General features: G+C 29.8%; 1 protein-coding gene across 3 annotated transcripts in view; it reads right to left on the bottom strand.

Moving 5' to 3' along the window:
* The window catches only part of LOC149878196 (uncharacterized), a 44409-nt gene that overhangs the window by 12067 nt on the left and 7950 nt on the right, over positions 1-24392 (bottom strand). The window contains exon 1 of one of the 3 annotated variants that reach the window (XM_090072808.1): positions 6470-6550. The exons of 1 other annotated variant lie outside the window; for it this stretch is intronic. Coding sequence is in view for 1 of the 2 variants with exons in the window: in XM_090072810.1 (XP_089928936.1) it covers positions 22301-22863 (563 nt within the window). In the remaining variant the exon portion in view is untranslated. Of the gene's footprint in view, positions 1-6469; positions 6551-22168; positions 22864-24392 lie in introns of those variants that run through there. One more of the 3 variants, XM_090072810.1, reaches the window with a different exon arrangement.

Genomic DNA, 24392 nt, shown 5'->3' with positions numbered 1-24392 from the left:
TTATTTTTAAATATGCTAAAAAAAATTATACCTAAAGACAATAAAAGTATGAATACAAATATATAACAAAATCAATAAATGATTGGTGATTTACAAGGCACATAGGCATATTGGCTTTGAGAAGGAAATCAAGCAGTTTCTCAGTTTTAACTTCTTGTCTTTTTAATGTAAACCTTTTATTATTGTAGCTGTTTTCATTAACTTCTATTTCTTCATTTTTTTCCAAATCTAAATCGTAATGAACATCTAATTCTTGTCTTTTGATATTACAATTCGATGGTCAAAATATTTTATGAACAGATTTTAGATGCCAAATTATGTTGGTTGTGGAATCGCCGGACCATTTTATTTTCCATTTACTATTGTCCTCGGGTTACTTTATTTTACAATGTTGACATATTACTAATGTATTATTTTTTTGAGGCAAATCTACATGATCCCAAACAAATGACTTACATGCTCTAAATTTTCTTTTTTTGCTCTAAATTTTCTTTCTTCGCCCAAAATGGGAAAGTTTGTGATGTTCAAGTTATGTTCGTTATTTAACTCTTGTTCATTGAAAGACATTTTTAGTATATTTTATGAAAGTCTAGGTTTATTTATAAAAAATTAACAAACTGAAACTTATCAATATCATTATACTTATAATAATTAGTACTTTAGCTACCTAGTTAATTATACTTATTTGATTCATAAAACTTAAATATATATAATTAGTCGCGTTTTGTTAGTGTTTTTCTGTTAAGAACCGTTTCGCAAGTTGCGGTGCGAAAGAGTTTCGTTTCGAAAGAAATTTGGTTTTTTAGAATTATTTCAAAAAATAAAATCTTAAAATGTTCATATGTTGTAATACTGAAAATAAAATTTTATTATAAACATTTTGGTATATAAAAATTTTATTTTTTACAATTATATCCGTTTGGCCAACAAAATTTTTTTATAGACTTCAAACCGTTGTTTAGCGAAAGAGCTCGTTCCGCAAATGCGACTTCCGTAAGCGCTACTTTCGTATGTAGCAAAATAGTTTATTTTGCAATTCAACTTGCGAAAGGCGACATTTCGTACTTCAAAAATCCCACTAAAAACTAGAGTTGTTAACCGGAATATTTCGTACAATTCCGGAAAAATAAAATTTTTTCGGAAGGATATTGAGAATCAGGAAGTTTTTTTTTTCGTACCGAATTTTACGAAACAAAATAAACCGCTGATGAAAAGCATTTGCAAAATGAACATCGGCGGTTTATTTTGTTTCGTAAAATTCGGTACGAAAAAAAAAACTTCCTGATTCTCAATATCCTTCCGAAAAAATTTTATTTTTCCGGAATTGTACGAAATATTCCGGTTAACAACTCTAGTTTTTAGTGGGATTTTTTACAAACTTGACTTGGAATTAGAGCACTTTTCGTTGATTTTCAGGCCCATATTTTAATATTTTTCTGAATCAGCATAAAATTCTCTATCATAATCAATCATAAAAAAAAAGGGGGAAGAGGGGGCGATGGGAGGGAAACTGCTGTGGCGTCCCAATCTTTTCTGTTTACAAATTTAATTCATTTTTCTTCTAAACTAGTATCCTTGGGAAAACTAAAAACAGCTTTACTAGCAAAAAGAAAACTAGATTCACTTTTTTTAAATTTATAACCAGTTCGACAATTAACCACAGCGCATTTATTTACCATTGTTCTCAACTAATTTGGAAACTTGATCAACACGACGTCGCTGGCGAAAAAAACCCTGAAAAACTGGCCTTCTAATTTTTGGCGTATTTATGCAACATATCCAGCCGTGTATAAAGTAGGCCATGGAAGTACTTAAAAAGAAATAAACTGGCTGTTAAAATTTATTTTAAATGGAAATATCAATAGTTTTCGCAAATTGTGGCCTTAACACAGTTCAGTGATAAGGAATTAATGGTTTTTATACCAATATTGATAATGTTAACGATTATGGGTGTAAACATGATTTCAGCTCAGATATAGAGCGGACATGGTCAGCGCAACTGAGCTGCGCTTGCATTGAATCAATGGCACTTTTGGGCATAAAAAAGAAACAAAGTCATTACAGGTGCACTGATAACTAATATAGAGCAGGCGAAGGCGCACTTGGTCATCAATAACACTAAACTTAACCTTGGTAGGCTGAAGTATGGTGTAGTGTTGCATCATTATTGTACACTTTCAGTTAATTTTCAGGTCCATAGTTTTATATTATTCTGAATCAGCATAAAATTTTCTATCATAATCAATCATAAAAAAAAAAAAATGACGGGGAGGGGGGAGGGAGGGGGAATGGGGGGAAAAACTGCAGTAGCGCCAAGATTGGAAACCAAGCAAACATTCAATTATTTGCATGGATCATTTTGAAGAAATGTATTTAAAATATGGAAAACGAGTTACTTTAAAACACGAGTTAAAACCTGTTTCCTCTATTTATTCTGAAGAAACTTGTATTCCATCTTCTGTAATGCCTAAAGATTCTTACTTTCGTAAACCACCAACTAAACGAGATTCTAATATCCTAGATATAATTCATTCATTTCAAGAAATGGATAAAATAAAAAACAATTGATATGCTTCATGAATCTAACTCTCCAAATGGATTTAGTTTTCAAAGATATGAAAGTTTTGTTTTATATTATCGTTTGTTTTTTGTAGACTCCACTCCTTTTATTGAATCAATAAGTATTGATAACAATTTGCATGTAAAAATGCACTATAAAAGTTGTCCACTTCCTCATTGGTTTAGAACTATCAAAAATTATAAACTCACAAGTTTATCTGTTTTAAAAAGTTTGATGTCTTATATGCACAACCTTGTTGAAGGAAATTCTTATTATTTAGTTAACTTTCAAAACTAATCATTTTCAAACCCAAAGGTTTCCTCAATATTCTTCAAAAGTGCTACGCTTTGCACTAATGCAAAGATATTCATCATCTCAGGCTTATTCGCATCTTCTGGAACAACTTCCTTTACCATCAAAGTCACTATTAAAGAAGTTAGTATCAGGTGGAATTGATTCCATAAAATCATTAAAGTTATTGTTAAATGAGGACAAAATAAGCAATGATTGTGTTATACTTTTTGATGAAATGTATCTGAAGCAATCTTGTGAATACCACAGTGGTAGATTAACTGGACAAGATAAAGAAGGTAATCTCTACAGAAGAGTAATTGTCTTTATGATTGTTGGCCTCAAGAAATCAATACCTTATGTAATTAAAGCCATCCCAGAGACTAATATCACTTGAGATTTCATTAAAGATGAAATAGAGGAAAGTTTAAATACATTATTATCTGCAGGTTTTAACATTCGAGCTTTGATTGCAGACAACCATCCGACAAATGTCTCAGCTTATTCAAAATTGCTTGGCATTTATGGGTAAGACAAGCCAGAAGAAAATTTCTTTATCACTTATAATGATCATAAAGTTTATCTGATGTATGATAGTGTTCATTTGCTTAAAAACTTAAGAAATAGTTTGATTAGCACTAAAAAGTTCATTTTCCCACCATTTCAGTTCACTGATTACGGTTTTAATATGAAAGTGTCAGCAGAGGATATCTCTTGGGCTTTGCTTCATAGAATACATGAAAAAGACAAAAATCTTTCAGCAAACTTAAGAAAGGCATATAAATTAGGGGAAAAGACTCTATATCCAGGTAACAATAAACAAGATGTCAACTTGGCATTAAATATATTCCATGAAACAACTTCAGCTGCAATGCAAAATTATTTTCCTAATGAATAATCAGCATCAAAATTTTTAAAACTCTTTAATTTATGGTGGGTAGTATCCAACTCAAAAATGAAATACCCTAATAATGTTATAGGAAATGCAGCTGTTATGGGGGATGCCAAATTTACAGTACAGTTCCACTGAAAGATATTGTCTCACAACTCAGACTTCTAATGCACTAGTAAAAACATTGCAAAGTACTTCTAGTCTAATTGAAGATCTTCTATTTGAAGGATATACTTATGTTCTAACCTCACGTTTCCAAAGTGATCCATTGGAGCAACATTTTTCAAAGTATTGTCAAATGAGTGGTGGCAGATTTCTAATTGGATTACGCGAAATAACTACTTCTGAGAAAATTTTGCAAATGAAAACGTTAATAAAAGAGAACTTTGACTTTTGGAAACTGGATTCAAAACCTTTTCATTCAGATGTGAATCTGAATTCAGTTTCAGAACTTTTTAACAATTAAATTCAGGAATGTGAGTTAGATGAAGACAGAAGAGAGGTTACTATTTTTATTACTGGATATATATGCAGAAAGTTACTTAAAAAATTGAAATGTGAATTTTGTACTTTATTGCTAAAAAGTGATAGTGACATAGATACAGAATATATTGACCTAGTATCCAGAGGAGGTCTGTTAACTCCCTCAAAGTTAATTGCAAGTCATTTTATTAGTTGCTTTGCCATGCTTGATGCAGTGAAACAAAGTCTACTTACGTTGGAAACTCTTGACATCAGAAAAGTTAGCGAAAATATTTTATATGAATATAATTTGAACCAAAAATTTCTTTGTATAGTCATTTTGAGTGGGGACCTTCTCTTGTCAATCGAACAGTAATAAATATTTTTTATAATAATGAACAAAAGATTGTAAGTGGGAGTAAACACAAAGATACTGTATTATCTTTCAAAAGGAGACAAAGAGAAAAAAGAGGAAAATAAGAAATGTAGTGAATATATATATATATATATATATATATATATATATATATATATATAAATTGTTCATACAAATAAATTGTTTTAATTACAAATTTGTTTATAATTTCAATATTGTTAATATCTCCACTCCAAATGCTATTTTGTAAATGCATCCGTTATATTTTAAATGTTAAAAATTAAATTTTTGAAATGAACTGTAAAATATAGTTTAACTTAATATTTGATAATTTAATTACAAATTTAATATTTAACACAGATGAATTACCCTAAAAAATTTTAAATAAGGAATACTAAATAAATTTTAAACTTAGGAAACGTTTAGCACTACTTTTAAAACTATTTTACATTTTAAAACACAAAAACTTAAAATACTGAAAAACTGGCCTTCTAATTTTCGGCCTATTTATGCAATATATCCGGCCGTGTATAAAGTAGGCCATGGTACTTCTTTCCTCCATATTTACTTCAAGAGTGACATGCATTCCTATAATGTAATTTGTTATTCGTGTTATTATCTTACAAAGACAGGTTTTTTTAAATCTTAATGGATAATGAATATTCTCAATTCTAAAATGCCTTTAGCATTAACATGACGCTACCACAATTGTTTAAAAGTTCTTTTTTTCTAAGAAAAATTCCTGTGACAAACTTTAACCGCCCTGTCTTCAATTGTTGATTAACCTTATATTTAATTGCAATAAAATTTTTAAGGAAACAAAACACATAAATTGTTTGAAAACAGTTATGCAAACTAAAAAAACAAACCTCAATTGAATCAAGTATACTGACAAAAAAAAAAGTGTATCAAGGCTTGGCAGGTAAACCAACTACGAGGTTTTTAAAACATTGCTATATATCGCTATAATGGCATTAAAACCAAACGTCCTAAGTTTAAATGATACCAAGTACCACCAGGCACTGCGGCAACTAAGTGGAGGAGAGGAACAGTGAGTCAAAGGGCAGCGTGAATAAAAAACATTTTCTGAAAAATCAAATATTTTTAATCACGAATAATTCATCATGTTTTGTGCTCATATATTAGCCATCTTTTTTTATAGTCTTGAATTTAATTTTTAAGTGTGTAGCCTAGTAAATCAGGATACAGCAAATCAGATGATTAGTAAACATAGCAAAGTTGTATTTTCAAGTTTACCTCAGGATGTGGAAAAAGCAAAACAATACGGTCTTGATGAAACAAAGTAAAGACTAAACTACAAACACCCGCAGGCTTTTACTAATGAAAAAATATTGTTGAAAGATTACGTAGTGAAGGCCTCCAGGATACATTATGGACTTTTTCGCACTCGCATAAAAAGCTAGCAAACGATTATGCTGACCTTTAAAATTTTGAATACGTTTTTTATCTTTAACTCAAGATAAAGAAATCTGCTCCAGTGTGCCCCTTCTTCCCTTAAATATAATTTTTTTTTAAGAAAACCTTCCAAAATGTCCAGAAATTTCTGAAAAGTCCTCTTTTATTTTCTGGTGATAGCTAAAAAGTGCTTTTAATAAGGGTAAGTTATTTGTTATTATAATCATGAACCACTTATTTATTACTCTTTTAAAGCTTCATTAAAGTTCCTTAATGAAAGTGTTTTCTGAAAACTCAATATTAAGTATATATATCACTGTGTCGAATCTTAAATTAAGATATTATCACAAATAACAGCATAAAGTTAACATAAACATGAATGTATACGTGAAGATTTTAAAACAAACACAAGTTGAACAACAGATTTACATTTCAAATGACTGAGTTAAAATCAATTTTTAAACTTTTTTACCGTTTTGTTCATTAAATCTTGCTCATCATTCAATACAAATTTGCAAAATAATTTAATTCAAGTTGTTCATAGTGATGAAAGGAATTATCTCAGATATACTTAAGATTATAATCTTAGAGATTAGAGTTGTTAAATAGGGTATATGCTCCATACATGCTTCTATATTAATTTTATCAAAAATTGCGTTTATTCAAAGGGTTTGATTTTTAGTTTTATTATTCTTATTAAAAAAGGATTTGAAATGAAAATCCTTCAATTAAGTTGAAATCGAGGTTTGAGTAGAATGTATTCCTTTTAAACAATGAACAATTAAAGTTTTTGAATGAGTAATATAAGTTTTATGAAATTAATCTTGGCAATCGTTCATAGATAATAACGGTGATACTGCACGTTCTTTGAACCCGCTCCGTCTCTCTTCGCCGCCTATTTTTGTGATTGATTATGGTCATGGACCTATAAGAGATGGACGTGCAACCTATTATTTTACATCAAAGCGGCTGAAGAATTCAGCGAGCCATGCAAGTTTCCGACAAACTCTAAATTTTCACCCTTCAACAAAAAAATCTATTAAAATGGCTGCCCACAGTTTTAAACAGAAACTCTGATATAATTTTAAAATGACTAAAAAAAGTATAGCGAAATATAAAAAAAGCTTAAATAAATTTTTTTGTAAAGGTCTGGTTTCATTCAACTCCTTGGTCCTTCATTCACCAGGCTTAATTTTGTCTATTTTTTGAGTATTTTTTCCGATATGTCGCCATTTTTTGCCTCGACTACTCTATAAGCTCCATAATATATAACTCCACTATGCATTATTTTTTATTAGATGTATTTTCTAATGGGATTTTTTATAATTCATTTGATTATGCAAAACCTCTTAAAAAGTTATTCAAATTTATAATTATCTTGCAAAATGCGGCCAGATATTTCATATTTTCGCTTTTCATATTTCATATATTACTTCATTTATCATAAAAGGCACATAATAACCCGTTTGTTTTTGTTAAATAAAAATTAGTTTATATATAGCTGATAAATCATATTATGTTAAAATTAAATACTCAGTTATTCTTGCGGTTTGCCATAATTTGGCTTTGTTAAATTCTTTAAAACTGTGTCAAATTATTTTTTTTCTTTATTGTATTAACATTCATTTTATGTATAAGTTGTTTATCATTAACTGTATATATTTCTGTTATTAAACATAAATTATAGAAAATTCTATAATATTCATAAACTAAAGGTCTACAGCAATATAGTAGGTGGAGAAGTTTCCTTTGACGTGAAACCAATATGCTCTAGGTAGCTACAAAACTAGTTAATATTTTGTATTATTTATTATATCTCTAGCTATAGTACTAAACTAGTTATGTACTAAAGTAGTTAAGTAAATGATCTCAGTTTCTATATCATCATCAGCGTAATTTCTTAAAATATTAAGAATATCTAGCCATCTAAAATTAAGCTTAAAACCTGATCCTTGTGCTGTTATCTTGAATAACTAAAAAGAAGTTGATGTGATTGGTTAGACGAGACCAAAAATTTTCGACGAATCCGACAGACTTTAATAAAACTTAATTTCTATTGTTTAAAGCAAAAGATTTGTAACAATGCGCAACGAGCATGGTTCGCCAAAAAAACAATAGTTTGCCCGTCCATCTCTTATAGGTCCATGATTATGGCAGAGAATTTTTTGCAGATTAAGAAGCGTATAAAAACATCGTTCTCAAAGATTAAGTGCTCGTTAAAATATTTAGTAGCACCAAGTTGCAAATAGTGCGTAGAGTCTTCGAACACCTTTGATTAAAATGATGTGCTACTTTCATTGCCAAAATTTGAAGGCAACCCATCACAGAAAAATGTACTTAAAATACACAAAAATGTACACTTAAAATACAGCTATTTTCATCATGTTAAGCACATGGTAATTAAATATGTCCTATAAACAGTTCTGTAATTAACAATGCGGCTTAAGATTATCCGATTACCTCAATACATCTGTAGACTCTACGAAAACTTCAACACGACCCTGTAAATATTGTGAGCGATCCACATGCAAAACAATTGACACATGACACACTGTTATGTGTCATGTGTCTATTGTTTTGCATGTGGATCGCTCACAATATTAGTGTAAAGAAATCATTTAAACTCTGTTAATACAAAAAATCTTCGTTCATGATTTAGGTCATAAAACTCCATATAGAATTTTTTTAACACCTTACATACCGCTTTCAGCCAAATTAACGAATCTGATAAACCATTACCATCTAATAGTTCCTGAGCAATTCAATTCAAAAGCAAGGGAGGTGCAGATTTAGGAAGTATTTTCATTTCTTTGGTGGGTTCTTGGTTAATGTTATCAATGCTTCTATATATTGCTTCATATATCCTACCAATATTACGAATGACAGTTTCGACTCTTATGAGTACATCGAATAAAAAAATGCTTCGGCTGTCGCAGCGCATTTGCAGATCAGGTGTTTCAATGGAAGATGAGAGTTTTTTCGTTTGTAGCTTTGGTTTCCTTTTTCTTTATTAATTTTAACTCTTGTGGTAATTGAGTATTGATGACAAACATCAGAAAGATGCGAGTATGACAATCATATATATATTTTTACATCACTTACATACCTTTTCCTCTTCCCAATGTAGTTACTGGTCTTTATATCCTTCAAGAACATAGAAATATGATTAGGAAGACTATTTTGGATTATCTCTAACTGCTCCTTTTTAAAATTTGAAATTACATTACAGCACATATGTTTTTTATCAAGTCTCCGAGTTATAGCTTCGTTTTTTTAAGCTTCAGTGTATCGTTCAGCTGTTGGATGTATTGGAAATAAGTTCTTGCCAATTTGCAGTCTTTCTAGTGTGTTTGACATTTTCATGAGATCTAATTTTTTATGAAAGAACTTACTGACATCTTTTGGCGTTTTTTAAAAATGTGCTCTGGGGCTACATGGATTTACTTTTCGTTTTAAACTGAAGTTTTGTTAATTTTTTCTAGAGTTTTTTTCTTTTTCAACAGTCAATTTCTCTAATAGTTTTGTCAGTTTTCATTTAATATCTTGTATCTAGCATTGCCACAGTCCTTTTCAAACAGAACACATATTATTTTAACATAACTGATTCTTTCGTCATCAAAATGATTAGTTTTTTCAAAAATAATAGTTCTTTATTTTCAGCTGAAAGCCTTTAGAAGATCTAAATGTTGCATCTCTATGAACATATCTATTAAACAAAGTATGAATACTGCATCCGAAGATGAAGCAAGTGATACTACTAATGGAGTGCGGTAAAGGGTATCCCCTGTTACGTTTGACAACTAAAGTTTTTTTGTAAAAGTCTTCTACTTTGTGCAATAAGTTATGATATCATATTCTTTTAACAGTGCCCTCTGATGTTTTTCTGTTCATTTTAATTGAAAGAGCATTTCTGGTGTTAAAACCACAACTTCCTAATTTTGAGTTGATATTGAAACTTAATGAGTCGTTGGAGAGTTTTAATTTGGACAAGCAACTAATAGCCTGTTGACCAATACGCAGCATTGATATTACGCAAAGTGGAGATTTTGTAACATTTTCCTCAACTAACTTATCTTTTTCGCGTAATCCTTCTATAGTACTTTTAATAGAGAAAATCATGAAAAGCTCTTTATCAGATGGAAGCAAGACGGAGACAGAAAGATGAGGAAAGGCAAGCTATTGGTAAAGCTTGCGTCTTAACAATAAGTAAGCTTTAAGAATTACGTCATGTTACATCTCGATTGGATGAATAGCTACTGTAAATATTTCCTGTTCGTCTTGCCATTGTTATGGCATAATAAAAGATTGTTATGTCATCCTCGTAATATTTTGTAATAATGTTATTGTTGCAATGCGTTTTGTTTTTGCTAGCACTGACGAGTCCTCTTCTAAAACCTTAGCATAACTTTTTAAGATAATTCATTATCAGTGGTTACAATATTTCTCTATCAGTGATTACATTGTTTTCGTTACAGAAATTCTTAATGACCTCATCATCCCACTGAACATCCATATCTGGGAAATCTACTTCATAAAAACAGAGGCAGTGCAACAAATAATTTATTAGATAGTTCTATGTATGTTCGTTAATTATTTTCAGTTAGAAGGTGTGAAAAAAAGGTTTTGTAACATAATATCGTTTTCGGGGAAACCCAGTTTGCTGAAAACCGGGCAATTTCATTTTGTTAGCACATTTATTTTTACGCATCGTATAAATATTTTTAGTTATATTTCGTTACGTTTTGAAACTTCATATCCTGTTAAAAATGTTATGGCCCAATATCAAATAATTTCACTGATCAGCGAGCTTTTTTTATCAAAGATTTATTTATGTGGGCTAAATAGAGTTTAAACGCTGATTAAAAATCCGTTTTTAATTTTCTGTAGCACGTTTTGTTTTTGGGATTAGATAAAATATCTATCGTAGTATTTATTGATTTTGTTACAATTTAAATAGTATTGCTTTTCATTTTAGGTTTTTTTGCTGCCTACAGATTTAATTATTAGTGCCAAGAACATATAAAAACCATCCAGTAACATTTTGTTTTATATGCGGATCATTTACAGCTATAGAACAACGACGTACACTTACGAATGACTTAATGAAAATCTACAAATTGTATTTTAGATATCTATTTGGCGATCAGGAATAATCGAGGGCTTCGCACATTTATTTTTACTTCGTTTTCTAGTGGTTCACGTGATTGGCTTCATAAGCGAAAAACTTCACTTTCATTTAATATACCCATGATATGGAGGGAACCCTAGGATCACCTTACTGTTTGCTACTTTTGTAGAATTATTGCAACTGGCTTTTCGATCAAAAAGAAGCACGAATTGTGTATCCAAACTTGGACTCAGCCATCAGACCAGTTCCTCATGATGCTTCACTTCCTGTTTCAGTTCTTCCATTAGATGGATTTCAATCTAATGAAGATGAAACTGAATTCAATACTTTTATTGACAATAGTGTTCAAGATTCTACGGCTTTGGATTACACCCCTAATTCTAATATAAGACCAGAAACCTTTACCCAAGACGAGATAAATTAATTAGTTAGAGAACTATTCTCGTCAATAGAAAAAGCCGAGTTTTTAGCATCTAGACTTAAGCAAATGTTTCACAAATTGAACATCCGTTCAATTAAGTGAAACACATGAAGACATGAGACTATTACTCAAATCAATCAATTGCAAAATCATCAGTGGAATATCTTCGGTGGTTTAAATGTCATTGGAATGTTAATGGGCATCCAAGCAAAATTCACAAAGTTTAGTTTCCAGTTCCTGTGAGATAGCCGTGCTTCTGCTTAATATTTTGTCAAACGTGGGTAGCATCTAAGGGATGAGTACAATTCAAGAAGAAACAGTGCAAAATATAATCGTTTGGTCGAGACTCAGAAAACTCTCTTACCAGCTCTCCATATTAAGCTTGGCTTAATGAAGAACTATGTGAAAGCAAGTTCTGTAGATTTCAGTACCTGGTAAATAAGTTTCCAAATTCAGCGCTGCAAAAATGAAGGAGGGAATTTTTGTTGGGACACAATTTCGCGAAGTATTACAGGATGCAAACTTTACATTTTCTCTCAGTGTTGAAGAAAAAGAAGCACATGTTATATCTCAATTAACCAGATAAATTCCACAAAAGAAAATTATATCCGCAATGATTTAAATAGTTTATTTTTTGTTTATTTTTGTTCAATATACCCGTGCCTATTAAACTTATGTCAAATATTCATGGTCTTTAAGCTAAGTAGCAGTAAGATGAGCTTTTGTACAATTCTGTTAAATGAAAAATTCAAAAAAGAAAAGTAATAACATATTTGGAATCACCATAAAAAACTGATTTTGAAAATAATGATTTAGTTTATAATGAGATGAAAAAACTCCTATTTGTTGACCAGTGTTATTAGCAAACAGTGTGATTTTAACTTTCAGATTCGCAATTTTATCTTTTTAGTTTTTAAACAAGCCCAACGTATTGTTGCTTAGAAAACCTGACAACTTTTAAGTTCTAAGCTTAATGAGTATCTAAGAGGCCTAAGAAAGGTCACGGTATATGAATTTCCAATCTAACATGACTCTTAACAGAAATGCTTTAATCTACAGCAACACATTATCCTAATGGATAAAAAAAATTCAACAAAACTTTTTATTGTAAACTATCTTTTTCTGAGATTGTCTTAAAGAGTGTTGAGCGACGGTCTTGCACTAACAACAAGCTTTAATTGTAGATAGTTAAATCTAAAATATTTTGTGCAATTTTTTGTAAGGCAGCCAATTACCTGAGGAGGTACATATCCAACATAGCATGTTTTTTGAGCTTCAAGGGTAATAACGAAACAGTGGCTGTTAAAAGCATTTTTGATGTTTATCAAAGTGAATAAGATGTACTAAATATCGAAGCTGGTTCTCGTAGTTTAGCTCAGGTAATTTTGACCTTTCCGACTCGATATGATCAGGAATACCAACAACTTTAGACAGTGACATGTTAAGGACGGAAGTGAAACCGTATCCGTGCCAGACAGTCGAGGAATTGTCAAACGCTCTCAACCAACCTCAGTCAATCATCCAAGAACATATGCAGCAAAGTAGAGCAGGTGTTTGGGTCCACCCTAATTTTTCCGAAAAAAACAAATCTAGCAAATCCAACACATGCAACTTATTACTTCAACGACACAATAAAGAAGCGTGCTTTTTGATCACTTGATCACTGGAAATGAGAAATGAGGCCTTTATGATAATCCAAAACGGAAATGGCTGTGGCACGCATTAATTTTGTAATATCCTTATTCTAAAAAAGAAATACTTTTATTTTTTACATGAAAAGTTTACTTAACGCTTCAATTTACAATCTCTTTTTATATTTTTACACAATACACTTCCATTTCATATTAAAGATAGAGATGAATCTCTTAATCACTCCATGATGAGTAGTCATACATTCATTAACTAGATAAACACTGGCTCTAAGTTGCAGCCTGTTACAATTTATTTCTAGATAGATAAATACGCTCATCTAGATATATGCGCTCATCTAGATATATGCGCTCATCTAGATATATGCGCTCATCTAGAAATATGCGCTCATCTCGATGAATACATTTTGTCAAAGTGATTTAATTTATATCACTCTAAATTGTTCAGCTATTTTCAAAAGATAACTAGTAGAGAAAATCATCTTTGATCATAGAAAGACTAAACCTAGGAAGCTTGCAAACAATTCTACATTAGAAGCTCTGCTCAAAATTATGTTCAGCTAACATTTGAATAAGGCTTTTGTAATCTCTAAAATTATTTCATCGTTATCAGTCGGATTCAAAAGATGTAAAACGTCAAAAATATTGCATGTGAAATAGCATCAATTACCCCCCCCCCCCTCCCCCATTTTCCTGTGCAATCTCATTCATCAAAAATTTAAACACATCTCTTTATTTTCTAAGTGATAGTTTTCCTCGCTCATTTACTTTCACCAAATTCACAAACTCATTGAATTTGAAAACGATAGTTTCCTGGTTTGTCGCAACATATATTTACCTCGGAAAGAGGTGTACTATTCTTATAACTCATGAGAAGATTTTCTAACTCTATGAAACATATTGACCACTTTTGAACCATCTTATAACGGAGGCACTGATTCGAAACTCCATATTACGGTAACACTTTCATCTTTGAGAGATGCCTGTAAAAAAAAAAGCCTTTTAAGTTTATATTGGTAAGTTTTGCTTCAGTAAAGAATCTGTTTAATTTAACAAAAAATAAACTCATTAGGCAAGTGATTAATTTGTTTTAGCTTCGGAGATCATTTTACTGAAACTTTTTTTTTCGAATTGCTTTTTTGATTTTTACTGCAACAGTCAAAACAATATACAACTAGAAAAAAAATGGCTTCATTCATTAGGATAATATTATTAGGGATATTTCTTAAAAAAGTTTGAAGTGAATTTACCAATTTTCATTTAAGTTGTAATCTTTAAAAAAGGCTGTGTCATAAAAACCATTTAAAAAATGATTTATCAATATGAAACACCTTTAAAAAAGCTTTTGTACTTTCAAACTAGTCTTCAATGCCAATAAGTCGTCATACGGTTTTTATGCATTGTTTTGCAACTAGGTTATTTTTTTCCGAAACATTAAATCTTCAGCTATCTTTGTAAAGAGAAATTTTATTACACTGTGGACCTCATACACACATGCATACGTTTATTCACTAATTTTTTCTGCCAAGATATATACATTATTGATACTTATTCCTAACAATATTCAGCGTGACATTAGAGTTTTAAGTTTGACCGCACAAGCACTATTTCAGCAACCAATCAGAAGACAATTCAACATACATATTGCGAAGTAATACACAGACCCCCTTTGGTAGATATATATTTGGTTTCTACACCACATTGGATTCAGACTTTTTGTACTAACACCAGTTTTTAAGACATGGATACCATTTAAGCAAAACTTGTGGAGGTATTTGTCATTATCAAAGTCTATACAGTGCTACAATATTGTAAAAAAATCTTTTTCAAAGAGTAGACTGTATTGACTTTTTAATTCTGGCTATTCCATAATAATTCTTAATTGTACTAAGGCACTTTCCTGTGAGCTTATCTTTACTGATAAAGATACTGATGTGACTTGACTTTATTTTTTAGATTTGTCCTACGGCATTTCTTCAATACATGATAAGACATCCCCATCTTTAATTTATTGGTTATAAATCAAATTGTGTTTCCACTGAACTTCGCAAACATTGAACTGAGTCCATTCCTTTTATAGAGCAGAAAACTATTCAGATACATGGAGCACTTCTTACTTTAAAAAGTCATATTAAAAGTTTAGTTTACATTTGTCATAGTCAAAATTTAGACGTACAGTTTTTTGCATTATTTTCTCAAAATGAGATTGTCAATACATTTTCTTGAGTTTATTAATTTTGAAAGTGAAATTTCCTGAGTTTGTTGCTGAGACAATATCGTTCATAAAACTAAATGCGCATTTCTTCCATGTACCATCTGCAGAACAAAAATATGATGGATATGGGTAGGTAGACCCTGCAAATAAACTTTTCTTAATCTGATTACTGACTTTTTGCTTAAACTGCTCAGCATGTTTTCGAAAGTTTTTCATATAACAAATCTGAAATCTAATTTAAAGTTTGACGTTGAATTGAAACCATATTCTTAAAGCGAACAACGCTTCCTAATGATTAATGTTCCCTAAGCAGTCTCCATTTTTTCGACCATGAACTTTGTTATTATTGAAACATTCACGAAAGTTTGTGTATTATATTTACATGCTTTACGCATAAAACGAGCGAAATAGTTATAAAGACATGATATATCAAGTTAGAAATGTATCATGTTCTAGATGAAAGCTGTTCAACTAAACAAACTTCATTTGAGATAGATAGTAGACATAAAAAATGTCATGAAAAAATGACTCTATGAGCTCAAAGTTAATGATAAAATTAGTATTATCAAAGCGACAACTTGACTGAGATTCAAGATCTCAATCAAGTTATTACAATAACTTTTTCTCCTAAGACTTTTGGTGTGAATTTTAACATCATTTCAGATGGCAAGCACTTTTTATCTTTTATTAAATATTATTTTCATTCCTCTTGATAATTTCTTCAAATTTCTCATTTGTTCACTTCAGAATAGTGAAAGAAACAATTAAATTAAACAAACTTATTCTAACAGCAGCACAACGTCACTGTAGAATTGCAATTAAAATTGTAATTGTAAAATTTTAATAGTAAAATTGCTATTGTAAAATTGTAGTACAAAGTTAATATGTTGATATATTCCACGCATCAAAAAATAAAATGTACTTCACAAAATACATCAAAAAAATGGTTATAATTCAAACATCTTTAAAAAAAGAAGTTTAACAATTAGCTAATTTATTTTGATTTTGAGATGGTAAACAAGAGGTTGCTGAAGATTTGAATTGCTAATAGGTGAGAGTGTAAAATCCAAAAATATATAAAACACAAGATTAAACTTCTTTCAAAAGCTAAACAGAATGAAACTTTACTTCTTTTTTTTTTGTTTTAAGTTTTTAAATTTCTTTTAAATTTTTGAAATCTCCTTCTTCTTTTTTTAAATTCACATTTTTTTTTATTGATAAATTTGTGATTGCTCATGGATAGCACAATAAACAGCATAACAAAAATTAAATCTTAAATGAACTGCAAATCATCAAAAACTCAGATTGCTTTTACCTTTCTTAAAGCTTAAAGTAAAATAAATATGAAAAACAAAAGTTTTGAAAATTTCTGAGCGCTTTACCAGTTTTAATGACAGAAAACTAACTAATCATTAACCTTATGAATAGATATATCGTCTTAAATGAAATATACTCCATAAATAATATATACTCGTTAATGAATTTGATTGATACCAACTTTACTGATTCCTGACTTATTTATGCAAACTTTAAAATCAATTAAAGGTATGCTTTGTTTGACATAAACCTTAAATAAATGAGAGACGACCTAGAAAAGTATAAATCTGCTACTTTTGACTATATTGAGTTTAAAGGTACAGCTGATCAATACCTTTTTGGAATGGAAATATTTCTTGCGAGTGGAACTTTCTTTATAGATAAATGTACCATCACATGAAATGTAATCATGATGTTGAAACGAATACTGCTAGATTTACGTTCTTAACAAAGTATATGAATATGTGCTAAATAATTTGGAATTCTTCGTCATTTAGTTACCTTGCATTTCCTTGTAAAATTTGACCCGAACTATCTTGGAAACTCTGCTTTTACTTAAACCTTGATTTTCGTCCAAGTAACTTTAAATAAATCAGGTTTCATTAATATTTGTACATTATATATAGGAATTGCAATTGAACTAACTGTGAAAGTGTCGTTAGTTTAGAAAAGCTATTACTAAATAATTTTTTCAAGCTAGTGTAATCACGTTTCTCGTAGAGCATCCCGCCATCGGAAATTGCGTAAATGCGTAAATTCCGATGTGAGAAATAGTTTATAAAGGTGACTCCTATGTGGTGCGATAGTGAGGAATGGTATCACATCGGAGGTGCAATGTAGTCCGAGGCCGATGGGGAGAATTTCACGCACTCTCCGATATATTTCGAGATTTACGCATTATCGTACGATATTTTCGCGTAGTTTCACAATAAATCGTATTTAAAGTGTAAACTCGTAATATTGTGGTATTTCCGATGTATTTATGTATAATTACAAAGTTTTCGCAAAATGACAGCAAAATTTTGCAAGCCACCACAAACCATCGGAAAATATCGGAAAATAAAAAGATTAAATCACATAGGAGTCACCTTTATAAACTATTTCTAACATCGGAATTTACGCTTTTACGCAATTTCCGATGGCGGGATGCTCTAGTTTCTCGATATAATTTTGCTTTTCATCATTTGTATTGCTTTTTTACATACAGATATAATCTGCGGAACATCTAACTCATAAGTTTTCTGGTGAACTGTTATTGTTAGTAAAAGTTTTCCATTCTTGCTATAATATTCCTAGTGTTTTTATTAGTCCGTGTCATGCAAAAGTTGATCAAATTGCAATTTTCTTCTTTAGAATGATAAATGCTCATCCATTCAACATCGACAATTGATTTGTAGCTCAAAATGTAATGTTTTAAAATTGATCTTTGTATCCTTCCTATCGGGGATTTCCATGTTAAATTCATAACTCTACCATTAACTACTATTACGATTAGACTGCATCAAAGATTGTATAATGCATAATGCGTAATGATTTTTAAAAAGATAGGCCCTATAGCTTTAAAAGACCATTTTTTTAATGTCACTATGTTTCGGAAAATTAAGGTTAAACATTAAAAAAAAAGGAAATATGCAGCTTCAAAAAAAAAAATTCAAAAACATTCATGATTAAAATGTTGTAATGAAAAATGTGTTCAACAAACGTTCAGCAGAGTGTGCTGGATATTATTCGAAGAAAGCTTCCTCATCATTCCAATCTTACTTTTTGGTAGCGCAACTTCTGTCGTGATGTTTTTGCAGCTAGCAAAGACTTAGGTGTGCAATTCCTAATGCACAACAAAGGTCGCAGTCAATCAAGTTGGCCCGAAAGAAATGACCATTTTGTATTTCTAAATTTCTTAAAACAAGTAAATCCATCAAAACAATAATTCTGTATAATTAAGTTCCGTGGTAAAAAAAAAAGTATAAATACGTTCCGTGGTAAAACAAAATCCCATTCGTTTTTTAGGATTACTTTATATTAAAATTATGAAAAAAGCATGAAAGGAGAATTCATAACTTTCTGCATCAATAAAAGAAACAACGAAATGTTCAACATTTCAACTTTTTTTAAATAAATTTTCACTTTTACTTAAAAACATTTTTACTTTAATTGTGATCCATACAGTTAACTGAACTTGAACTAAGATGTTAAGATGTAAATTTATGGCGTGATACCTTTTATTTAGAAGATTCTATACAAAACCCAGTTGCTTAACTTAAAAAATTCATTAAGCCTCTGGACAAGGGAAAACAAAATGAACTCAGACTAATTAAACAATGGTTATTGAATTTTGGCAACATATAGCCCATATATGGAATACTTCTAGTCTTAAAATTGTAACTGTGCATCCCTGATAAAATGAGAGCTCATTAATGAAGACAGTAAAAAAAGGGAATGCTTTCATTCCTTCTCGGATTTGTTTCCACATCAAGCTAGAACCTACACAATAAAAGTTACATATGAACTGAATTATTTGAAACAATTACAGACGAGTAATAACTCTTTCAAAAAATTTTATTTAAATGGTAAATGCGTTAACTAATACTAGATGTTACCAATCATGCAAAATAGATTCTACAATTATAAAAATAATTTGATTAATTTAAATCCTGATGAGAAAACGAACTTTTTAGAGGAATACATACATACATACATACATACATACATACATACATACATACATACATACATACATACATACATACATACATACATACATACATACATACATACATACATACATACATACATTATTACATATATATATATATATATATATATATATATATATATATGTATATATATATATATATATATATATATATATATATATATATATATATATATATATATATATATATATATATATATATATATATATATATATATATATATATATATATACAGTATGCAAAAAAAATAATCGTACACTTGAAAAAAAATCATAATTTTAAAGTTTGCATCAAAAAAATGAGTTTTCCGTTAAAATACTTGAAATTTTTTTTAGATATCTTATCAAGCATTGTTTAAAAAATTTATTTGTGTATTGGTGAATTAATTGCTTTTCATACCTATTGAATTTTACACAATTGATCTAATGATGCATAAAATTGACTGCAAAAAAAATAATCGTACGCTGACAAAATAGGTCGTTATTTTAGCATAAATCGAGCAAATTGAATGATCAAACTAGTTAGTAAAATTGAAAATAGTAATTTTTTAAATACACTTTCGTTCTAGAAATAAAATATAGTGTTTCAGCAAAATGGCGTCAAGAAAACAACATTTGTCTCTCCATCAACGAAGCCTCGTAGTTGATTTGAAAAATCAAGGAAAATCCTACCGTCAGATCCAAAAAGAAACAGGAATTCCTTTTACGACAGTGTCCTCAATTGTTAAGAAGCATAATCTGATTGGAACCGTTGCTAGTGTGGCTGGCAGAGGACAAAAACGCAAGACCACCAGTGCAATTGATCGCAATATCATCATCAATGTGAAGAAAAATAGATTTGTTTCGGCAGCTAAATTAGCTTTAAAAGTTCAAGAAGATCACAATATCACAGTAACCCCTCAAACTATTAGAAATCGTATTAGAGAACAAGGATATAGAGCTAGAGTTGTTTGAAAAAAACCTTTTTTAACTGCAAAACAAATGAAACGTCGATTAGAATTTGCAAAGAAGTACGAAAAAATGCCGATATCATATTGGAAAAAAATTTTGTGGTCAGATGAGTCAAAATACAACCTCGTCTCATCGGATGGAGTTCAGAAAGTGTGGCGAAAAAAAGTAGAAGCTTATAAATTAAGTTGTTTGCGAGGTAGTGTAAAGCATGGAGGAGGAAATGTGATGGTTTGGGGTAGTATGAGTTGGAAAGGAGTGGGGAAATTGACATTTATTGATGAAAAAATGGATGCTTCGATGTATTGTGAAATTCTCAAAGCCAACTTGCGACCATCTACTAAAAAATTGAGAATAGGAAACGATTTTATACTACAGCAGGATAACGATCCAAAACATACCGCTAAGAAAACGAAGGTTTACTTTGAAACAAACAACATTAATGTTTTGGAATGGCCATCTCAAAGTCCGGACTTGAATCCTATAGAAAATTTGTGGTATATTTTGGACAGAAAAATTGGTGACCGAGCATTTAAACGCAAAGACGACTTGAAAGAAGCTATAATGAGCGCATGGGATAATATAACAACAAAAGAGACTCAAAGTTTGGTCAACTCAATGCCAAATCGTCTAGCTGAGACCATCAAGGCCAAAGGAGGCCCCACTCGATACTAATTTTCATGAAATTTGATTAGTATGACATTATTTTTTAACTGTACGATTATTTTTTTTGCAGTCAATTTTATGCATCATTAGATCAATTGTGTAAAATTCAATAGGTATGAAAAGCAATTAATTCACCAATACACAAATAAATTCTTTAAACAATACTTGATAAGATATCTAAAAAAAAATTTCAAGTATTTTAACAGAAAACTCATTTTTTTGATGCAAACTTTAAAATTATGATTTTTTTTCAAGTGTACGATTATTTTTTTTGCATACTGTATATATATGTATATATATATGATTTAAGTGACATCTTTAATAGTATGTGTAAAAGTATTATAATTATTAAAACATCATATACGGTATCATACTATTATTTCTTTTTCTTTTTTTTATGTAATATTTCGGCTCATATGGTGAGAGCCATTATCAAAGTTTTATAATAATGGGGTTGCAGGATCAACCATTATTATCAATTTTGTATATGGAGTATAGATATATACAAAGAGATGTTCTTAAATATAATGTATGTATAGTTTATATAACTTGATCAATTGTCGTTGAAAACGCAATTTTATTAAAGATCTGTTAAGTTGTAGTTTTATCATTTATAGATTGATTATTTGAGCTTTTTAAACAAAACATATGCATATTGAATATCTTTTTGAGTCAGAATTGATTCTAATCTATGTCTTCCGAATTAATTTTATGGTCCTCTTTTATCCAGTAAACCATCCTGTAAATAACCTTTAATGTATATAAAGAAACATAAAAATTTAGACATTAGTCAATATTGGGTTATTCTTTCCGCCGGGCAATACTTGATATTGGAGTGGCATAGCAAGACAATCTTTTATAAGAGTCGCACATCTTAACAGATGTTTTTACGGAATGGTTTTTCATATTTCCTTTGATAAATTATCAAAATGCATTTCAAGCATAAAATTATTAAATGCATTTTCAAACATATATGAATGTAATCCTCTTTCCTCACTTAAATTCTTTTTCTAAATTTAAAATCCATTTTCGTCTTCACAATCCACTTTTTAAATAAACTTTGAAAAATTTTAAAACTGTTTAAACAATCCGAGTCAAAAAAAAAATTTTCAAGTTTCTTTAATCATAATATTTCCCAACACAAAGACATAGTTTATTAACCAACCAATTAAATTCGAACAACTTTTTTATACTCGATATATCAGCACAAGCTTGGAGCGTAATCTTAAACTAATTATGAGCTTGATTAATATGTTTTCTTCACAAATGATTTAAAGTCATTAATGCTGTTAATTCTTTCATCACAGTAGCGGACTTTCAACTTCCTGATATTTGAGCAATTTTTAATTGTTTCATAAAGACATTTGATGAATGGAATTTTCCTGATAATTTGAAGATGCAACTTTTTGCACTGCCTTATCCATGGATAAAAGCATTCGAAGTCCGTCTCTGTGACGTTGCTATCTATAAATATCCACAAGAGTTTAAATTGATTGCTTGGTGTCCACCCTTCGAACTTCACCGGGAATTTAAAGATGACCCGAGAAACGTTTGTCGAACACTCTTTGATTAAGTCCTTTTCATCCGAAGATAAACAAACTTTCTCAACACACAAATACTTCAACTTCATTTTTTCAGCAAAAAAGTTGTTGATGAAATACATTTTTTTAATTATTTTCCATGGTTCGCTTTCATTGGAAATAAGAAGCAGCCACTCTCGCTGTTTCATCGCTCTCTTCATTTTATCGGAGATGGTAGCTTGTGCTTCGTAAAAGCATTCTATGAAAAACTCACTATCCTCGTTTTCACCTGTACAAGATCAAAGTTTGGGGAAAAAACCCTTATTATCCAATTCTATTCTAGCTTTTATCAAACTTTTGTTTTATATAAAACAAGTCGTAATTATATGGAAGTTGTAATAAAATTATAAAAATAAGTTTTGTTGATAATTATCTAACATTAATATTATTTTATTGATTAAACAAAAAATTTTAAAAAATTTCCAATAAACAAAAAAAAAATTACCAACCCGTTTAAAGTATGAAAAAAAAGATGATTTTATGTAAACGATTGAAATCAATTAACCAATAAAAATGCTAACAACTTTCTACCAATCAAAAGTTTAAAAAATATAAACAACCTTGGTATTTACAATCTAAAAACTCAACTTGGTAAATTTTTAACTTTGTTTTGATATTTCTTGTCGTTTAATTATTCAAAGTTTAACCATTTGACTTACTGTATGGCTTTAAGGATTTTGTGATAAAACACATGGAAAATTAGAAAGTTATTTACAAACTACTGGCATGCTCGAAACAGATACTTTTTTTCCACGAAATAGATGGCACTACCTCTTAAAGGTAATTAGACAAACTTTAAGACTTTTTAAGGTCATTAAAATAACATACTCTTTTTAAACGTTTTCATTTAGCATTTTTTCAGAAATATTTCGGTTTTGTCTGTTTTTACTATGGAAATAATACATCTTTACAACCACTTATAAAAAAGATTTTCTTTTATCAATTTCTGAAAAGTTTAATCAATATCTTTATTATTTTGTTACATGCTATAAAACACTTTATACAAAAGTGTTTTATAGCATGTAACGAAGATGAGACTTAGTCTACCATTTCATTAAAGTCTTAAAAAATGGTGCACTTTTTCTGGTAATCTATTATAAAAATTGAGTTTTAGAGCTACTTTTTGAAGTAATTCATCCCTAATACTTCCGTATATATCAACTGTAAGAAACTTGTTTTGAGTTTTTAACTTTTTTAAAACTACCAATGTGGATGCAGTATCGTTAATTAAATTGGTTCTATCGATGATCTAAAACTCAATAAACAAAAGAATTGAATATAAGAAATTCAAACCTTTCTAGTTAGTATGTCGACGATCTCAGTCGTAGAAATACCATCTAAACTGTTGTTTACATTTTTATCTAGGGGAGATTGTGGCCATTTGGCAATAGGAGTAAGTTGACAAACTGCTTTGAACTTTGGTTTTTTCCACCAGATGTTTCGAAAACTCTTATCGAATCTTCTTAATTAACTAACTGATCCTCCGGTGAAGTGTCAGGACTGTAAGCGCATGCGCATAGAAGTTTAAGCGGTTTTAGTTTTTTTTTTACTAACTTGATTACTTTTGTCACTATATTACTTTTTTTAATTTTAAAATGTAATAACATTAGCTTCTAAAAAAATTGAACAGATCTGTTATATTTTTTAGTCTAATTATTGGCCGTAATTTCAATTAAGCTGCATGATATTGAAGATCTACTGATATGCTAGTTTATGAAAAAAAGCAAAAAACTTCTCAAAATATTGTAAATAATGCTG

Source organism: Hydra viridissima, unplaced genomic scaffold (genome assembly GCF_058129835.1).
Source record: "Hydra viridissima isolate aposymbiotic clone 2 unplaced genomic scaffold, HvirCarnegie_v1 scaffold_15, whole genome shotgun sequence".
NCBI lineage: Eukaryota > Metazoa > Cnidaria > Hydrozoa > Anthoathecata > Hydridae > Hydra > Hydra viridissima.
The sequence above is the reverse complement of the archived record's forward strand: the minus strand, read 5'-3'. Positions and strand labels throughout refer to the sequence as shown.